Source organism: Xyrauchen texanus, chromosome 1 (assembly GCF_025860055.1).
Source record: "Xyrauchen texanus isolate HMW12.3.18 chromosome 1, RBS_HiC_50CHRs, whole genome shotgun sequence".
Taxonomy (NCBI): Eukaryota; Metazoa; Chordata; class Actinopteri; order Cypriniformes; family Catostomidae; genus Xyrauchen; species Xyrauchen texanus.
Genome location: NC_068276.1, coordinates 5399051 through 5418557, shown reverse-complemented (window position 1 = coordinate 5418557; position 19507 = coordinate 5399051). Strand labels below are relative to the sequence as shown.

Here is a 19507-nt window from a genome sequence, read left to right as displayed (position 1 = left end):
CAGTCAGGATGCAATTTTCCTGCACCTTTGGAGTCATTAATCAAATTACATTTACAGCTCAAGTGATTGGGTCAAAAATTGTGTTCGGAACTGAGTGCCCATGAGCAAAGATCGCAGTGTGCAGGTCAAGTACTTCCAGGGCTGAAAGCGCTAGGCAAGAAACTGCCATTGATATAATAACCAATAGCTACCTCCAGGTTTATTAGAGCTCCCTGTCATACAGCATGATATTGGCATGGTACCCTAAGGTACTTCAGAGAATACAATAGTATAACCACCCTTACAAAAACTTGAGAGTTCACTTCAAATTCGCCACTGATAATTTTCACATGTAAATGAGCTTTGCTGCAAACTTGGTTTGCCGGAGGTTCATCACTTCCGGTGAACAGCTGCAAACTTCTGTCAAACATTTGCATGTGAAAATAACAAGCGGCAAATTTGCGGCATGTTTCGATTTTTTGTAAGGGCACTGGAACAAAACAAAAAACACTACCATGGTACTCTATGGGCTAGTGGAGTAGTATTGGGCATAATGTGTTGTGGAAAGCGCTAAGCAAATAAATCTTATGAAATAAGTCTTGAATTGACTTAATGATAAAAGGAGAAAGATGGAGAGATGTAAGCATTCAAAGGGTTAAAGATGCTTTGAAAATAGATTGTGATTGTGTGGACAGAGATTACATCAAAGAAAACTGCTCTGAACAGCCCTGCTTTTGATGCTAATACGCTAATATTGAACGGTTAGCATAATTTCCCACAGTCTTTAACACACTAAGAAAAAGAGACGGAAATCATATTACGAGATTAAGTCATTATTTTTTTTTGCTGTGGAACAATTTTGAAGAATGTTCTCCTCTTTCCATCCAAAAACAGATTATAGTGACCACAACTGTCAAAATCTGGCCCTCAGCTGCAGCTTGAGAGAAGCTCTCAAATAAAATGTGGCACCTATTGACAGACGTGGTGACTACAAACACTCATTGTATTGATCTGAATTAAACTTTCACAGAATTTGTATTTTTGGGTGAACTTTAAGGATATTATTGGCCCTTGGTGGAGAAAAAAATAAAGAATTAAAAACACTTGGGGGCCTGGGTAGCTCAGCAAGTAAAGACGCTGACTACCACATGGTTTGAATCCAGGGCATGATGAGTGACTCCAGCCAGGCTTCCTTAGCAACCAATTGGACCAGTTGCTAGGGTGGGTAGAGTCACATGGGGTAACCTCCTCGCGGTCGCTATTATGTGGTTCTTGCTCTCGGTGGGGCACGTGGTGAGTTGTCTGTGGATGCCGCTGAGAATAGCGTGAGCCTCCACACGCGCTAGGTCTCCGCAGTAATGCGCTCAACAAGCCACGTGATAAGATGCGTAGATTAACGGTCTCAGACGTGGAGCCAACTGAGATTCGTCCTCCACCACCCGGATTGAGGTGAACCACTACGGCACCATGAGAACTTAGAGCGCTTTCGGAATTGGGCATTCCAAATTGGGGAGAAAAGGGAAAAATTAAATCATTGAAAACACTTTGTACTTCTTTTTGTGTTGGTGTAGATAAAAATCTGCCGAACAGCTCATGTGTGGATGTGGACATGACCCCACCCATGAACGGCACCGCTGGACAAGATGGTGATACAGTGAGTCATTGATACCAAAAATACACACACAAAAACTGTTTGGACATAGAAGGAATTCTTATGTCTATATTTGGAATATATATGATATTATATATTAGGGCTGGGGTTAGGGCATTTGCTGCTTGCTAGGATCAAACCCAGGCACCTTTGTACAAGTTTAATGTACATATTTATATAATTAAATACATTATGACTAACCAATTTTTTGAGACAAAGAATAAAGTAAATATATATATATTAATGATGATTTTTTAATGTTGTTCCATAATTGAATCCTGATTAACTGTGATTAATCACAGAAAACTGTGCAATTAATTAGTTAAATGTTTTAATCGATTCACAGCACTATGTGATACAGTACTGTTTATATCAAATCTAATTGTTTTGCAAAGAAAAATAATAATCATTTTAGGATTGATATAATGTTGAGTGGTGTGACCTTTAAGTAAAAGGTATGAATTGTTGGTATTGCATGTTGTTTAGTGTCTTTGATTGATAAAAAATGAATAAAATTTTAAAACAAATTAGTTTCAGTGCTTAATAATTATTTAAATGCATTTTCTGAACTACTTATGCCAACATTTCTTTTTTCAAGAATTGTATCTATTTATTATTGATTTCATTATTCATTCATTATTTTCTCCTGAAAGATATGCCACACACACGCACACATACACGCGCGCACACACACACTCACATACACACACACTCACATACACTCTCACATACACACACATACACACAAATTCACTCTCACACACACTCACACACACACACGCACACACACACTCACATACACACACACACATACACACTCACATACACCCTCACATACACACACACATACACACACAGTCACTCTCACACACATATACACACACTCAAATACACACTCACACACACAATCACACACGCGCACACACACACACACACACACACACACACTCACATACACACAAACACACACTCACTCACATACACACACTCACACACACACACACACACACACGTTTGGTTTCCATGTTTTATGGGGACTTTCCATAGACATAATGGTTTTTATACTGTACAAACTTTATATTCTATCCCCTAAACCTAACCCTACCCCTAATCCTAACCCTCACAGAAAACTTTCTGCATTTTTACATTTTCAAAAAACATAATTTAGTATGATTTATAAGCTGTTTTCCTCATGGGGACCGACAAAATGTCCCCACAAGGTCAAAAATTTTGGGTTTTACTATCTTTATGGGGACATTTGGTCCCCACAAAGTGATAAATACACGCTCACACACACTCACACACACACTCTCACACACTCACACTCTCACACACGCACTCACTCTCACACACACACACACACACACTCACACAAACACACACTCACTCACACACACACACACCACAGTACAATCAAAACTCCTCACACTGTGATATTCAGCACTCTAAAACAGAAGAGAATGCTGACTTTGGAAAATGAAGGCCAAGTCACGGCAGGCATAACCTCACCCCTGTGAAAAACATTTCACCATCTCCCTCCCTGCTGTACTGTTTCTGCCTGTCTTACACACACACAGTCAGCACTAATTTTTCCCAGTTCAGAAAATGTAGCGTTCTCATCCTCTGCCCCCTGTTGGCATGGCAACGTGCCAGAGGAACAGACGGCACAGCGTGCATGCAGACTGAGAGAGTGCCCTCTCAATGTCACCGTGACAACCAGATCACAAGAGGGCCATCACTCAAAAACGATGTGGACACGCACACACACAGACACACGATAGACTAGTTTAAGGACACAAACATAATATTGGCTTTAGTTAATACCACTTATCCTATACCACTATCGGGGTCGGGGGTTAAGGGCCACTCAGAAAATGGGAGTAGTTTTAACCACTGTGAAAACAGATCCTTATACTTGTTTGCAGACTTTAAGACTTTACTACAATAAAAGGCTACAACACAGTAACTATGGCAACACTGAAAATGAAATAGCGGTAAAACTTTATATTAGGGATCAGAAATAAGATTGCTTACCCTTGCCTAATAGCCTCTATACATTTGTTTTTTCCTAACAATTAACTTACTTTGTAAAAACAAAAGACACCAATAGCTAGTAAGGTGCAAAATACATCCTTTATAGGTTCTTATTACACTATGTGAATGTGTGACTTGTAAGTGTAAATAAATGTAATAGGCAGAGACTTATAATGCTTAGTGAAAAAGCAACAAAAAGCATCCTCATTGCACTTTAATCCCCTAATTAAATACTACTATCCAGGGGCATTGCTGAGAGTCCCACAAACATCCTACACCAACCCTTACCCCTAAACCTAACTAATTCTGTAGTTAATTCTGTAAAGCAGGTTAAGGGAAAGGAGGAGGCGAGAACCGGCTTGACAATATAAATAATATTTTTAATAAAGAACTAAAACCAAAAGACACAATCACACACATAGGATGGACAGCTGCCCGTAAATGTTTTCTATCTCTCGCACCACCGTCCACAGTCAGCCTTTATCCCTCTCGGTGGCTTGATTATCCTGATAAGGGACCGGGTGTGTAAAATCACATTCCTCCCTTGTTCTCTCAGGCCCGGCATGACCCCCCCCAGGCCCGGACCCCCCCCTTTCCCTGGTCCTCGGCCACTCCTCCACCCTCTAATGGATGACAGCCGCGCCTCCCCGGGTGAATCGGAGGCAGTCATCCACACCTGGCGGACAGAAAGCCCCACCGCGTTCTCGGGGAACAGAAGGGGTGTTCCCCTTCCCTGGCATCGGTTCTCCCAACGCCCCACTGCGTTCTCGGGGAACAGAAGGGGTGTCCCCCGTCCCTGGCAGGGGTTCTCCCGCTCCAGGCAGATGGCAGTGAGCCCCTCCCCACTCGCGGTCGCCGGTCTCAGACCCGCCGCATTTCAGCGGCTGGTAGAGGTCTCCCCCCGCTCCTGGCAGTGGCCCTGACTGCTTCAGGCGGTAGGCTAGGAGCCCCTACTCCCCTCGCGGTCAGTGGCCATTCCTCTGCTTCCAGGTGGCTGATATCCTCCCTCCCCCAGAAGATGGCCTCGGCTGCTCCGTTGGGGTGGATGGTAGCGGCGAGAACTCTACTACGGCATATCCCTCCTCCTTCCTGGGTTTCGGCACCATTGTAAAGCAGGTTAAGGGAAAGGGGGAAGCGAGAACCGGCTTGACAATATAAATAATATTTTTAATAAGAACTAAATCCAAAAGACACAAACACACACATAGGACGGACAGCTGCCCGTAAACGTTCTCTCTCTGTCACACCACCGTCTGCAGTCTGACTTTATCCCTCTCGGAGGCTTAATTAGCCTGATAAGGGACCGGGTGTGTAAAATCACGACCCGGTCCCGCCCTCCGCCCTGTCACAAATGCGTTTTGCAATTATAGGGCAGTTTAGTCTGAGAAGACAGCGTATTTAATTTGCCGTGATTGAAAACAAGGTTGTGAGGGGTATAAGTACAGTCCAATCAATATTCCGTACTGTTCTCTGCCTCAGTATAAATAGAGCGCAACATTATCCGCCCACTTTTCGGCCATCTTGGTTCTGGATGTAGTTTCTTTATTTCATTGGAATTTCATAAAACCCTTCATTAAAGAGTTCCAAACCAAAAATAGAAACTCAGACAATGTGGTGTAGTGAAAACGTCTCGATTGCGTCATTGACAGTACTTCATGTGAGTTGGCGGTCTCTGCAGAGCTCTTTTGGCGCGCTTTGTTCACCGAGATTCTCTGATAGGTGGATCTCTCTCTTCAGGATCATGGGAAGTGTAGTCAGCTGATGAAACATTGAAAGTATTCTTTTCCACAAAATTTTCAGTGGACAAAACAAAAAGCTAAACACAATACAACACATAAGATAAGATACATAACATCCCAGATAGCAAACTGACATAGAATCAACGTAGAATCGATGTCTCTAAAACAGTGACCTCTGACGTAGATTCCGCATCTTTTTGCTCATCGAAGTCACGTTGAATCTACGTAATTCACACCACTGAAATGGCGGTTTGAAACATACAGAGCCCCTTTAAGAGGCCAGAGAGGCTTTCAGGTCTCGAAAACGCATGTCGTTTCATTCGCTGCGCTGCATCTAGACTGTTTTTAGCACAGGAGTCACAAAGATTTAACCATCTGAACCAGTTCAGGTTGCAAAGAGGTGACTGATTGTTCTGCACCAAGTGAAGTTTCAGCACTTGATAAACGCTAATGTTTTTTCCCCTTCTGCTCTAGTGTGCTGAGGGCGCCATGCCTTGTGTGTTTACTGTTACTTTTATGAATGTTGCATATGATGCTTACATAAAATACAGCATTTTGCAACATGTGATGAACAATACACTGCAGCATCAGAATATAAGCTCCTGGTGAAAGTAAAAGTAAAGAGAGAAATATATTACTGTTGTTTACAACCAATCCTCCAAGTATTAATAATAATACTGTATCATACTGCATTATAATGAGAAACTGGACAACAATGATTAATTGATGGGTTATAATAATAATAAATAACAACTGAAATCCAAAATGTTAGTGACTAAAGCCGTAGATTTTGCACACGCTGTTCACACAAAAAAAATGTAAAAATTGCTTTTTTTATCTGTGGAAAAATGGGAAAACATGCATTAATTATATTTAACTAAATTTTTATTTCATTAAACATATTGAATGTATGTTCGGCTTATAGGACCAATTGCTAAATTTGTTAAGCACAAATATTCAAAATGGGGCCCCAGGTTGGTCGGTTGATTGGGGCCTCAGAAATCATTGTCTTTTGTGTGAAATATAAAATTTTCATGCAACGGCTGCTGAACGAAAGTGATGGTTTATAGATAAAAATTACTTACATATTGATCTTTTTCACAACAAACGTGATTGTGTCACTTTAGAAGACATTAAATTAATCACTGGAGTCGTATGTATGATATTTAAGCTGACTGTCTGTGATATTTTGAGCTTCAAAATTCTGATCACCATCCACTTGCATTTTAAGGACCTACTGAGCTGAGATATTTTTCTATTTTTCTTCAAATGTGTTCTGGTGAAGAAAGAAAGTCATGCACACCTAAGATATCATGAGGGTGAATAAATAATGAGAGAATTTTCATTTTTAGGAGAACTTTCCTTTTATTTAAGCAAACCCTTAGCGTCAATATGCTTACAGTTATATCTAAAGGTTTTCTTGAAGGCTTAGTTCACCCAAAAAAATGTGATTCTCTCATCATTTACTCACCCTCATGTCATCCCTGATATATATGATTTTCCTTTATCTGCAGAACACAAAAGAAGAATTTTAGAAGAATATCTCAGCTCTGTAGGTCCATACAATGCAAGTGAATGGTGACCAAAACTTTGAAGCTTCAGAAAACAATCCAATCAGTTTTGGGTGAGAACAGACCAAAATATAACTCTTTTTTCATTATAAATCATCACATTAGCAGCCTCCTTGTGTTACGATCCCATGTTGTCTGCCCCTGTTTTCTGTTTCACTCTCCACTGATAACGTTCCATGTCACGTTTTCCTTGTTGTCCGCCCTGTGTTTCACTGTCCTTGTATAAACTACATTTCCCACAATTCCCGACCTCCCTCTCTGTCTGCACTCATCATTGTTCTCACCTGTGTCTCGTTTAGTCTTCATTGTGTCTGTGTATTTAACCCTGTTTGTTTCTCCATTCCCCTGTCGGTCTTTGATGTATGTAGGTCCTTGGTTCCCGTGTTTTCCGTCGTTGTTTTCCCCACCTGTTAACTCCTTGTGTGCCTTCCGTGTTTTTGTTTTACTTTTTCCCATTGTGGATGTTTCATTTGTTCGTGTTTTTCCGTATTGCCCTTGTATTTCAATAAAGTCCCGCTGCATTTAGATCCTCGCCCCTCGTCTGCTTTCCTGCTCACCTACAAGCATAACACCTTGGTGATCATGATATCAAGTTCAATTACACTTCCTAGCTCCATCTAGCGCTCTGTGCACTTGTCAAGCACTAGGAAGTGTAATCGAGCTAGAAATCATTATGGTGCCTATTCTCACCCAAAACCGACTGGATCACTTCAGAAGACATTGATTAAATTACTGGAGTCGAATTGATTATTTTGTACTGCCTTTATCTGCTTTTTGGAGCTTCAAAGGTCTGGCCACCATTCACTTGTATTGTATGGACCTACAGAGCTGAGATATTCTTCTGAAAAAATGTGTTTGCGTTCTGTAAAAAGAAAGGAAGTCATACACATCTAGGATGGAATGAGGGTGAGAATTTTCATTTTTGGTGAAATATCACTTTAACTTAAGGGATTCTCTGCAACTGGATCAAGTTCTTTGCTCTTGCAGTTCAAGTTATATTTGCATACATGTAATTTTGAAGAGAATTTGCAAGTATACAGCCATCCATATAAAAGCAGAAAAAATCTTGTGTGGTGTAGGTAGGACTGGAATAGACATCTCTCCAGGTTGGCACAGGTTAAGGCCAACATCGTTAAGTTCTTGGTCTTCAACTGGGGCTCACAGAAGACCTGCAATAAAAACAATGCAATTCAAATATTGCCATATTACCCAGTTCAGTATCATATCTTATATGGTCACAGGCGTATTCCCAATACTATAACAACTCTTATGATGCCTTTATAACCCTACAAAGGTTTTTGCATCCTGGGCGATAAAGCATTTGAGAGGCCAAATGATCTCCGACCACACTAACGTTTTCAAGCGTTTTCCAAAAGATGCTCGTCCACACTGAAACGTATGAAAATGCTTAAATCGTGTCATTGCGCATGCGGAAAATTCCCACCGCATGTACGGTCTGAAACGCAATTGTCCTCGTGTTCCGTTGCCGGACACCAATTCCGAGTAAAGTTCCCTTCGTATTTGAAGTAACGCAATGTGAAGGTTGTACAAAATGACATTTATTTTTTAACAACGCTATGAAAGTGAGTATCAGGCACAACAGCGCCGCTATAACACCAGCCGCCATCTTGATTGTTTTGGTTGGATAGATCACATGACTAAAAATACGTCAGCGTTTTCCAAAGCATCCATTTTCACAGTCCACACTACAACGCGAAAACTGCGTTTTCAAATTTATCCATTTTGGAGTGCATTTTCAAAAAGCTCAGTTTTCGCGGACAAAAACGCCGTCTCAGTGTGGACGGAAGGCCAAAACGGAGAGAAAAAGATGCGTTTTCAAATGAAAATGTATTAGTGTAGACTAGGCCTAAGTTGGACAAATTTCTGTGAAGATGATTGATAATCATCAAGAGTCCATGTGACTTATATATTTATATTTATGCATTTGGCAGACACTTTTATCCAAAGCGACTTACAGTGCACTTATTACAGGGACAATCCACCTGGAGCAACCTGGAGTTAAGTGCCTTGCTCAAGGACACAATGGTGGTGGCTGTGGTGATCGAACTTTGTATTAAAACTCTGGCATCAATTCACAATCTTAATTTAAAATAACATGGCAGCATTGTGAGAAATCCACTGACCTCATGGCAAATGTTCCTATGTTTTGCATACGTTTTTCTTTTTTGAATATGTGTTTTTAATTTGTCATCTGTCATCTTCAGTGTTGTGTTCTTTGAAACAATTTTCAACAATTTGATCTTGCCACAGTATGTCAGGATCCGAGGCGCTTTGTTCACACCTGCACAAGTGTGCTGTCCTTATAATTATTCTACTCCTGCAGGATGCCTTCCCCTGACACACACACACACACACACATACACACTCCACCTGAAGGTGACATTAAAAAATCTCAAAATAATCTGAGCTCAACAAGAAGCTATTCTTACCCGAGAAAGGCCACATCCATGCAGGAGCAGGAGGAGGAAAAGTTGAAATATCACAGAGACAGTCATCAGAAAAGCTCTGTGGCTGTTTAACAGATATTTCATTGTCCCTTCTTCCGCCAGCACAGTGCTGTGAGATTACACTTTAAATGAAGAAAGCCGAATGCCGTTCACTGTTAAGTTCAATTTAATAGGAAACATTTGGGAATATAATTGAATGGAGTTAGTTGTTGTTTACTCATCCTCAAACCTAAATGACTTTCTTGCATTGTGAGATCTTTTTTTCATGGATCACTTTGTATTGGTGTTGGAGTTTCAACAATATTTGCATTAATCGGCCATTCCACTCTTATGTTAAGGGGTATTTAATGGTTAGAGTTAGGTTTGGAGTTATATTGTAGGAAAAGATGTTTATCCAGGAACATGTTTTACTTACCGGCAGAATGGGCCAGATACAAGTAGTTATAATTGTAAATGTATTGTCACTAAGGGTTTTTAACTTAAGGGGTTTCTTGCAACTTGGCCTAGCACTGCTGGTCACCAGCATATGTTGCGTTTTGGATTTTGGTCACCAGCCAACCTGGTCTCCTGAGAAATCTTAATAATAGCTTGTGATGACCAATCTAGTCTCACAGAATTAATGCTAGTTCCCCGTCTGTCACTCACTTCGACGTTGTGTCGAAGAAGCGACACTAGGTGTCCCCTAGTGTCGCTTCTTCGACACAACATCTCGTTCCCTCCATTAGAGATCAGAGGTTACAACAGTAACCTAGACATTCCCCGTCTGTCGTTCACTTCAACGTTGTTTCGAAGAAGAGACACTAGACTCAAGGGACCCCTAGTGTCGGTTCTTCGACACAAAGTCTCGTTCCCTCTATCAGGGAACGGAGGTTACAACAGTAACCTAGACGTTTCCTGGTGAAATGAACACTTGCGGCTCTACAACAACTGTGCATTTATTCACTTTCACACAAATCATGACTACAATGGCTGATTATGAATTTATAACACATATTTTTTCCTCTGATACTCACACACCGCTTGTTATGACATCGATACACTTTAACGCATCATTTGACATACAATATATTTTTTATGTATTTTTACAGATCCACCTACATTTACACACTTATTCCAATGTGATCAGCTTGCGCAGTAGCTTTACTCATAGAGTGCTAAACGCAGAACTCGGAAGACTGCGGTTCAAGCCCAGCCATGAACGTAAGATGAAACGTGAGAGAAATGGGTCATAGAAGCGACACAAAATGCCATGGTTGCTTCAGAAAATGTGCTTTCCATATCGCACTTAACCTCTCATTTGCATTTAGGACACAATTGGTTAGGATTAGGTTAGGGAGGAACGTTTTACTCAGTACACCTCCACATCTAACATTCACCTTTAAAACTGTGTCTGAATACGACACCATGTCACTCGCTTTTGGCGCCCCCCACTGGACATTTCACTGGGAAACTGCAGCAAAATTTGTGATGAAGGACGTCATTTTGTTTTGCAAAAGCGCTGTCATGGTAACGTCATTTTTATGAAATCAGTAATAATGAGATCAGCAAAACCATTATAAATCTTATGAGTTGGCTCGAGAATTTTTTTTTTTATCTGTACCTCATCGTCCACTATCAGGCTGTGCGTTTGGTCACAACGGCAGTGCTCGACGTGGGAAGATATCCCTTTGGGACACCATATAAGGGTTAGAATCACTGTCTGTGCTCTGACATGAATTGAGCACTTCGAGCACTGCCACATGGGTTTAATTTTAATTAATGTGTAATTTATTGAGAGATTATTGAATGGGACTTTTTCGACAGCGGAAGCTCACAGCTGCGCGCTCTGTCACTCAATCACTGCTGCAGCATCGAGCTCTTCAAAGTGAAACACTTTCTTTGCTCCTCACAGTGAAAAAGTAATAGTTTTGTCATGCAATGCCTTAATTTGTGGATATTTCAAGATTAAAAATTAAGCTCCAACTTAAGGCAGCACGTCAAGGTAAGTTGTAGCTCTTAATTATAACGTGGGCTTTTCTGTGACATGGTGATGGTCATTTTCAGGGAGATTCTGTAAATGGGCTCTTATGACATCAGTTTTTAGGTGTACATTTTTAAATCTGCAGCAATATATCAGTGCGCTTTGTCCTGCAAGTAATTGCGGGGGTACTGCAACTATCGCAGCTACTTTTGGCTGATTAACTGTATAAATCCATGTAAACATCCAAATTAAGTGTAAATGCCTTTTGCTCTGCCGAACATGTAATTGACAACGGGAGCGTTAACAGACAGGATTTCTGCACGTAGTGTCCTATGCAGGCTGCTTACTCTGCGTTTAGGGAGCGGCAGTACTGTGTACAGAACTAATGATCTAAATTCTATCGACACAGAAAACTGAACTACACTGAACTAAGAACTAAAAGCCATGAAATAGTGAAATTAGGCATTCATAAATATGATCTTGCTTTGGTTTATATTTCAGCATTATATATATAATGTTCATGTGGGACATTGTTAAAATTTTTACCATAATAATTACTAGACATTTTTCCAAACATCTCTTCTTATTGACAAATTCATCCAGATCTGACAAGAGCCCTTAAAGGGATAGTTCACTCAAAAATTTAAATGCTCTCATCATTTACTCTCATTACCTCATGCCACCCCAGATGTGTACAAATTTCTTTCATATGCTGAACACAAATTAAGATTTTTAGAAGAATTTCTCTGCTCTTTTAGTCCATAGAAGACTAGTCGCAAGTGAATGAGTGCCAACATTTTAAAGCTAAAACAAAATTGCGTATGTCAGCATAAAAGTAATCCATATGTTCCAGTGGTTAAATCAGTATCTTCAGAAGCGATGTGATAGGTGTGAATGAGAAATGTATAGCTCAGCCATAATTTAATATTCTGCCATCATTTCCCTACCCTTGTGTTGTTCCAAACCCGTGTGACCTTCTGTATTCTTTGGAACCCAAAAGATGTTAGACCGAATGCTAGGGACTGACAGTCTCAGTCACCATTCATTTTCAAAATATGGAGAAAAAAACACCTTAACTGAAAGTAAATAGTGATTCTGTCTAATATCTCCTTATTGTGTTGCAATGAAGAAAGAAATTCATACAGGTTCGGAACAACATGATGGTGAATGATGACATGATTTCCATTAATAATAATACTAATTCTGTAATACATGTTAAATGTGTATTATGTAATGGAATATTGGGAAGATAACGTCCATTATATAATTTGTGAAAGTAATGAGTTACTCACTACTTAAGTCCTCTTTTAGTTGGATACTTTCTTACTCTTACTCAATTAATAATTTATGTTAGCACTTTTACTTCTGCTTGATTATTTTTTTTTTATGAAATTGTATTTTTACTTGAGTTACTACAGTTTTTGGCTACTCTACCTGCCTCTGTGTAGCACAGAAGAATGGGTAAAGACTGAAGTCTCCAAAATGGTTGATCAATGATTATGATCAAGGAACATATTTCAAATCAGCAGAAAAATCGGAACAAAACTGGTATTATAAATTACGATTTACCTCAGATTATGCCAAAAAAAAAAATTTTGTAAAAACTAAGTCGTATGATATCTTATGATTTCACAATTTTCGAACTAATTATCACAAGTTGTCGTGAGACTATGTTGCCACCAGCATGGTGTGCCCCAGCTAGCATCATTGTAAAGAACATGCTCGTCAAGAGAGCCCTGCCACAGTCACTATTAATGTTTTGTTCTCTGTTAGTTGACGAGAGCTGTTGCCATTTCCATTTCCTGGTTTGTCACGTGTCATCCACCAATCTTAGCGAACACCATCTTCCTCTAAGAATCAGCCGAGTGGGAACCTCTTAAACCATCACCATAGTAACCACACCACAGCCCTTAAAGTGGAAAACACCCACATTTTGATGGCTTGCTAATTGTGAACTACACTTTTACACTACATAGTTAGTGTGGCCAGTATTGTTTCAGACTTGCCTTACTCTCTGCCTGTGGAGAAGTAAGAGAGGATGAAAGAGAATACTGGAGACTGAAGGAGCTTCCTGATATGCTTTTGCTCCATCTCAGTGACTTCCATCACAGTGGTTACGGTGAAGCAGCTGACAGCATGTCTCAGAGGAGCTCCACTGTGCTCACTGTAATGCGGCAGATGCAGAATACCATTCGTGCAAACACACCCAAAGAACCAGGTAATAATTTGTTGTTATCGAAGGGTGTTCAGAGGGTAGTTGACATTATAGCTGCCATTAAATGTGGCATATATTTTTTTTATTCCAAAACCATACGATTTTCATGGCTTTTGGACTGTTAACAGTTCTTAAACATTCATTTTTCTGCCGCACTATGCAGCAGTGGCTCTGCCTCTGCCAGCTGATTTCTTTGAATATACAGCACGAAACGCACAGTGCTGCCAGTGTAGTCTAATTCCCATACTAATTAATCTTATGTGCTGGTCCAAAACATAGTTCACAACCAGTGTAGTTCAATTTCAGAAGAAATTACTCTTATGAGCTGGTTCTTTTTAATAAACAGTGCAAAACATACACTGTGTCCCAAATGACACACTATGCACTTACAAAATATACTATGCACTTAACCGTGTAGTATCGTATCATCCCAAATGGAACACTTAAACACTACATGGAAGCATTCGCCATGTAACAGCTGACAGAAGTGACGTTTTAAGCACACGCGATGTGTTGCCGTTAGCTTTAGCGCATTAGCGGACCTCAGTTCAATACTTGTATCGCAAACAATTTACATATTCATACTGTGTGATGTGATGGTAATTCAACATACATATGCACGGTGCTGTCCTCACAGAAGTTTCACAATCTACTACATTCTTCATTATTAACAACTGTTTTGCCAGGCCAGCAACACAGCCTGGTAACTCTGCCCCTTCTGCTATCTACAGCAAGCTACAAGTGCATGAAGTGTCCAACATCCCAAACTTTTTTTTTTACAAAATCACTTAAATCAGTTAATGACTTCTATTATTATTATTATTATTATTGTGTAGCTAAAAGAGCAATATGTAACTTTGACATCAAGCATTTAAATGGGTACTGCAGTCCAAATTCAAAATATTGGAGAGAGTTGTCTCCCTCGCCCCCCTCCTACCCAGACTCGAAGCTCACGTGGGTTGCCAGGTTGAGGGGTGGCTGTGGCTCAGGTGGTAGAGCGGGTCGGCTGCCAATCGCAGGTTTGGCGGTTTGATTGCCAGCCCACATGACTCCACATGCCGAAGTGACCTTGGGCAAGACATTGAACCCCAAGTTGCTCCCAATGGCAGGCTAGTGCCTTGCATGGCAGCTCTGCCGCCATTGGTGTATGAGTGTGAATGGGTGATCGGGACACAGTGTAAAGCGCTTTGGTAACCTGGCTCTTTAAAGGTTAAAAAAAGAGCAATATAAGTGCAGACCATTTACCATTACGAGTAATCGGAATCAGATCCGGAATCAGATCCGGGATCATTAAATTCCTCATGATTCTCTCCCTGCTTCTTTCTTGGAATAATTTGAAATCATTTTTGAATTCATAATGAAATCTTTGACTTTTGATTTGCAGACTTCTGTATTTTCACAAATCTCAGCTCAGATTGAGACATTGTTGAGGTATCTTCTAAACATCTGGAGAAGATTCTTGTGAGATTACCAGGGTCTTTTTCTTAAGAGAGAGGAAATCAATGAGAAGCAGGAGACTTTTACATTTACATTTACATTTATGCATTTGGCAGACGCTTTTATCCAAAGTGACTTACAGTGCACTTATTACAGGGACAATCCCCCTGGAGCAACCTGGAGTTAAGTGCCTTGCTCAAGGACACAATGGTGGTGGCTATGGGGATCGAACAACAACCTTCTGCTTAACAGTTTAGTGCTTTAGCCCACTACACCACCACCACTTTTACAAACATGTCCATTAAAAATCCATTGCATTGTTGCCTAGGAGAAACAGTTGAGATACTAATGCATTGAGAAGCTTGATAATGACTTTCTCTCTGAGCAGGGTGAAGAAGATGATGAGGACGATCAGCCTCTTAGCCTCTCATGGCCAGAGACCGGCCGTAAACGTTGCACGTATCTCTTGATCCTGCCCATAATCCTCCCTCTGTGGATAACTCTGCCTGATGTCAGGAAGGCTGTGAGTACATGTAGAGTACTGTTTTAAGAATTCCTAGCTATTGTTCTGGGAAATTGACATAACTTTGAGACACTTCCTGTTCCTTCCCCTTTAGAGTGCCAAGAAGTTCTTTCCTATTACGTTCCTGGGGGCGATTTGCTGGATTGCTGGTTTCTCCTACCTGATGGTTTGGTGGGCTCACCAGGTACTGCCATATCTAAAATGCATAGCACAGGAAACCAGTTAAAACTAATAAACATCAGGGAAGTCTGGAAATGTGATTCTTGACCATCTGGACTTGCTTAGCCATGGGACAGGAATTATCAAAGCGCTTGACCCTAAAGATTAGTCATTCATATTTTGGTCCATTTTCCTGGAAGAGAAAATCTGTCTCGTTGTCACAATTTGTCTCCACCGTGTCCAAGGACTCTTATTTTTATGTTTTCTCCTGCACTACGTTTCCCAGAATCCACTGCTCTTATCACTTCATCTACTCATTGTTATCCCCAACTGTATGACATTCCCTCATTAGTTTCCATGAGTATATAAACCCTCTAGTTTTGTTCCTGATTTGTCAGTCCTTGAAGTGTAATATTTGAAGTGTTACGTTGTGTTATGACGTTTAGCTTTATAGTTTGTTCCCCTCCAGCATTTGTTCCACTCCAGCGTTTGTTATTAAAAGTTTGAAAGTTCCTACTCCTGCTTCTCCTCTCTTCCTCTTCAAGCCACCAAACATTACACTAGTGAACTGGCAGTAGTCATTGACATTGGGCCGAATGGGCACCTGAGGCCAAATCTTTTTGTGCCAAGTTGCATTTTTCATTAATCCAAATGTTTTGTGCTCATTTTTCCGCAGGTTGGAGAGACTATCGGCATCACAGAGGAGATCATGGGGCTGACGATTCTTGCGGCTGGAACCTCCATCCCTGACCTCATCACCAGTGTCATTGTGGCTCGTAAGGGTCTGGGGGACATGGCGGTGTCTAGCTCAGTGGGCTCCAACATATTTGACATTACTGTGGGGTAAGAATACTTCACCACCTTAGTCATCATCATTATCATCATCAATAAGCCTAGCGATCGTATCTAACCCAAGCATATTTTGGGATTTAGCTGAACTGTTCAATCTGGTCAGGTTGTTTGAAGTGTTTTGAGCTACATATACCCCCTTATATTTCATAAATATTAACCCTAACCCCTAACTCTATATCTGGGGAATAAAAATGCCTAACCAGGGACTGGGGCTGCAAATTAGCCTTTGTCTAGAAGCCTGTATGTGGAGCATTGGTTGCATGAAATTGTAGCAATGTTTCTGCATTGTCCCTGTTAAATAAACTAATGAATAAATATAGGACCTTGGGAACATAGGACCCTTTGTCATGTGTTCATTATGTGCCCTATAAATCTGGGGAACATAGGACACTATAAATCTGGGGAACAAAGAACCCTGGGAACATAGGAATGACCCCCAGTGGAAATGTTGTAGCAGTCGTAGGGCACATGCGCCAACCAAACTTAAACTAGTGCCATTTAGGCGCATATCCTATTGCGCTTTATCTAAATTAAATATAATTTTGCAAATAACAGCTTTGATAAAGCGGGATGCCTGATCATTGACACAATGTTAAAATAGCTTATTGGTAATAACAAGGTGGCGGAAACCAAACATTAAAAGAAGAATGGACAGAAAAGTAGACTAAATGTATTTTTTTATTCTCTGTTTTAAGTGTTAAATTGTCTTAATTATACAGAGTCTGTAAAGCTTGTACAGAACGATAAAGATATTGCCAACGATATGGACTTTGGAATATTTTTTCAATGTTTTTCCTTAGTTTTCGTAATTAGAACAAGAGCCCTAAAATAGGGATGTCAAAAAAAGTTTTGACATTTCATTACCAAGTCGAACAAAAATGTAAAAGATTTAATTCTAGCAGTTTTTTTTGCTGTGCCAGTAATACAGAGTACCGACTCAGTTCTGTGCTCGTGTACTGTAGATTTTTCAGGTCATCACGATATTGAACCTTAAGTCTCCAAATCAATCTTTTGCTCTACGCACAACCCTCTACTACTATGACAGAAAATTGTTTGCATTTGCAACCAAATTCCGTGCTATGTTATTTAAAATGTCTTTGATTAGCCACCGGCTGATTTCACTCACCAATGATTGTATAGTATAGTGGTGAAGTATTTAGCATCAAGATCCTTTCACTGCATTTTGAGAGTAAAAGTTTGGACTCCAAACTTGTGTCCAAAGACAAGATCCACACAATCCATTTGTCATTGAAAAATCTCTTTTAATATAATTTCTGTTCTTTACAGTCAGTCGTTGATAAAAAACGACAAAAAAGAAACATATAAATATAATCACACATAGCACAGATAAAGTAAAGCCATCAAGTCATCTGTCGATCATTGCAGAAATGCTGGTTTTCTTAAAGAGACAGTAGCAATTTCTAGCACGTTTTCAACAAATCAATGTAAATACTTGTAAATAATACAAATTGTGCATGTAAACAGTAAACGCATAACTAAATATAACATATGCTATACAATATAATATTTATTGATGAAATACATGGATTTGTTTATTTTGTTCCAAAATCGGAATCAAAACTAATCAAGAGCTCGTGAATCAGGATTGAATCCAATTTGGAAATCTATATCTCAAGCGCTGCTTCCTTTGTCCTCTACTGTCTTGGTGAGATATTAATGGACATATAGTCTGTTTATAACTTTGGTTGTTTCAGACAATGTAAACAAGCTGGGATAAAGTTGGATACTGTTTGTTGTTACTAGCTCAAGATGGCGTGCAGAGAATGTGTACATTTGATTCATTCAAAACTGAAAAGTATAGATATAAAATGGTTATCGTAATAACTAAACTTGACTATGTATTTGTATGAATATTACAGAATTGCATTGCTAGCTTAGCAACACAATATATTGTTGAGTCGAGTCTCACTTGAGATTCATGTGAGGCGAGTTTCTGCTCATGTAGAGCATTTCAAATCACTTTGGTGCTGAAAAATACAGCTTAAGCCATTCTAAGGGGCTTTCCTGATCTTAGCTGGTTTAACTGGTCTCCCAGCATTACCAAGCTGGTGATTTTTTTAGCCTGGCCAGCTGATAGATGTCCAAAACCCCTCTTAAACCATCAAAACTCTGCTGGCTAACTAACCAAGACCTCAGATTGGTTTAAGCTGTTTTTCCTGGTAGGTTTGTGAGTTTTCATTTCTGCATGCTTCCTGTGTAGGCAGTAGCCTGGAGCAGCTTACTGTTTTGGGACAGTATTAGTACAGAGCTTTGTACATCTATGATGTGTTTGTTTCTCAGGTTACCATTTCCATGGCTGATGTACTCTTTTGTAAACAGTATGAGTCCAGTACGGGTGAGCAGTAATGGTCTGTTCTGTGCCATTGTGCTACTCTTCCTCATGCTTCTCTTCGTCATCATCTCAATCGCCGCCTGTAAGTGGAAATTGAGCAAACTGCTGGGCTTCATCATGTTCCTGCTCTATATCGTCTTCCTGGTGGTCAGCGTCCTTTTGGAGGATAAGGTCATCGTCTGCCCTATCTCTATCTAATGTCCTGTTTCACCCGCACTCCTCCGTGAAGCTAAAACCACTTCATACAAGTATGTACCTGCTGACTTTACCCCACCTCTGTTCATCTAATTTGCCTGACACATAGTTTCTTATGACCTCGCTCCAAGTGCACTCGACAAGGAGTTCCTGGACTCCATCCCATCTGAACTACACTTCTCTAAATCAGCAAGAACTTCTGAAAGATCCATTTCTCACTTTAACGCAACCCATTTCTTCGAATGCATGCATAGTGTGTGTTGATCGGGTTTAGCATGCTATAAAATACTGGAAAAATTGTTTTCTTAATTAGCATTTTTGTGTTGTTTTCCAGGAAAATATTGAAACCTCCTTTTTATTTTAGGTTTTAA

The 19507-nt window shown here is 40.1% G+C and overlaps 1 protein-coding gene across 1 annotated transcript in view; it reads left to right on the top strand.

Annotated features, from left to right (window-relative positions):
- The window catches only part of LOC127649113 (sodium/potassium/calcium exchanger 2-like), a 70202-nt gene extending 51057 nt beyond the window's left edge, over positions 1-19145 (top strand). The window contains exons 8-12 of the mRNA XM_052134066.1: positions 1551-1625; positions 15450-15577; positions 15672-15761; positions 16413-16579; positions 18890-19145. Coding sequence (XP_051990026.1) covers positions 1551-1625; positions 15450-15577; positions 15672-15761; positions 16413-16579; positions 18890-19139 — 710 coding nt within the window. The 3' untranslated portion in view covers positions 19140-19145. The remainder of the gene's footprint in view (positions 1-1550; positions 1626-15449; positions 15578-15671; positions 15762-16412; positions 16580-18889) is intronic.
- The last annotated feature ends 362 nt before the right edge of the window (positions 19146-19507 follow it).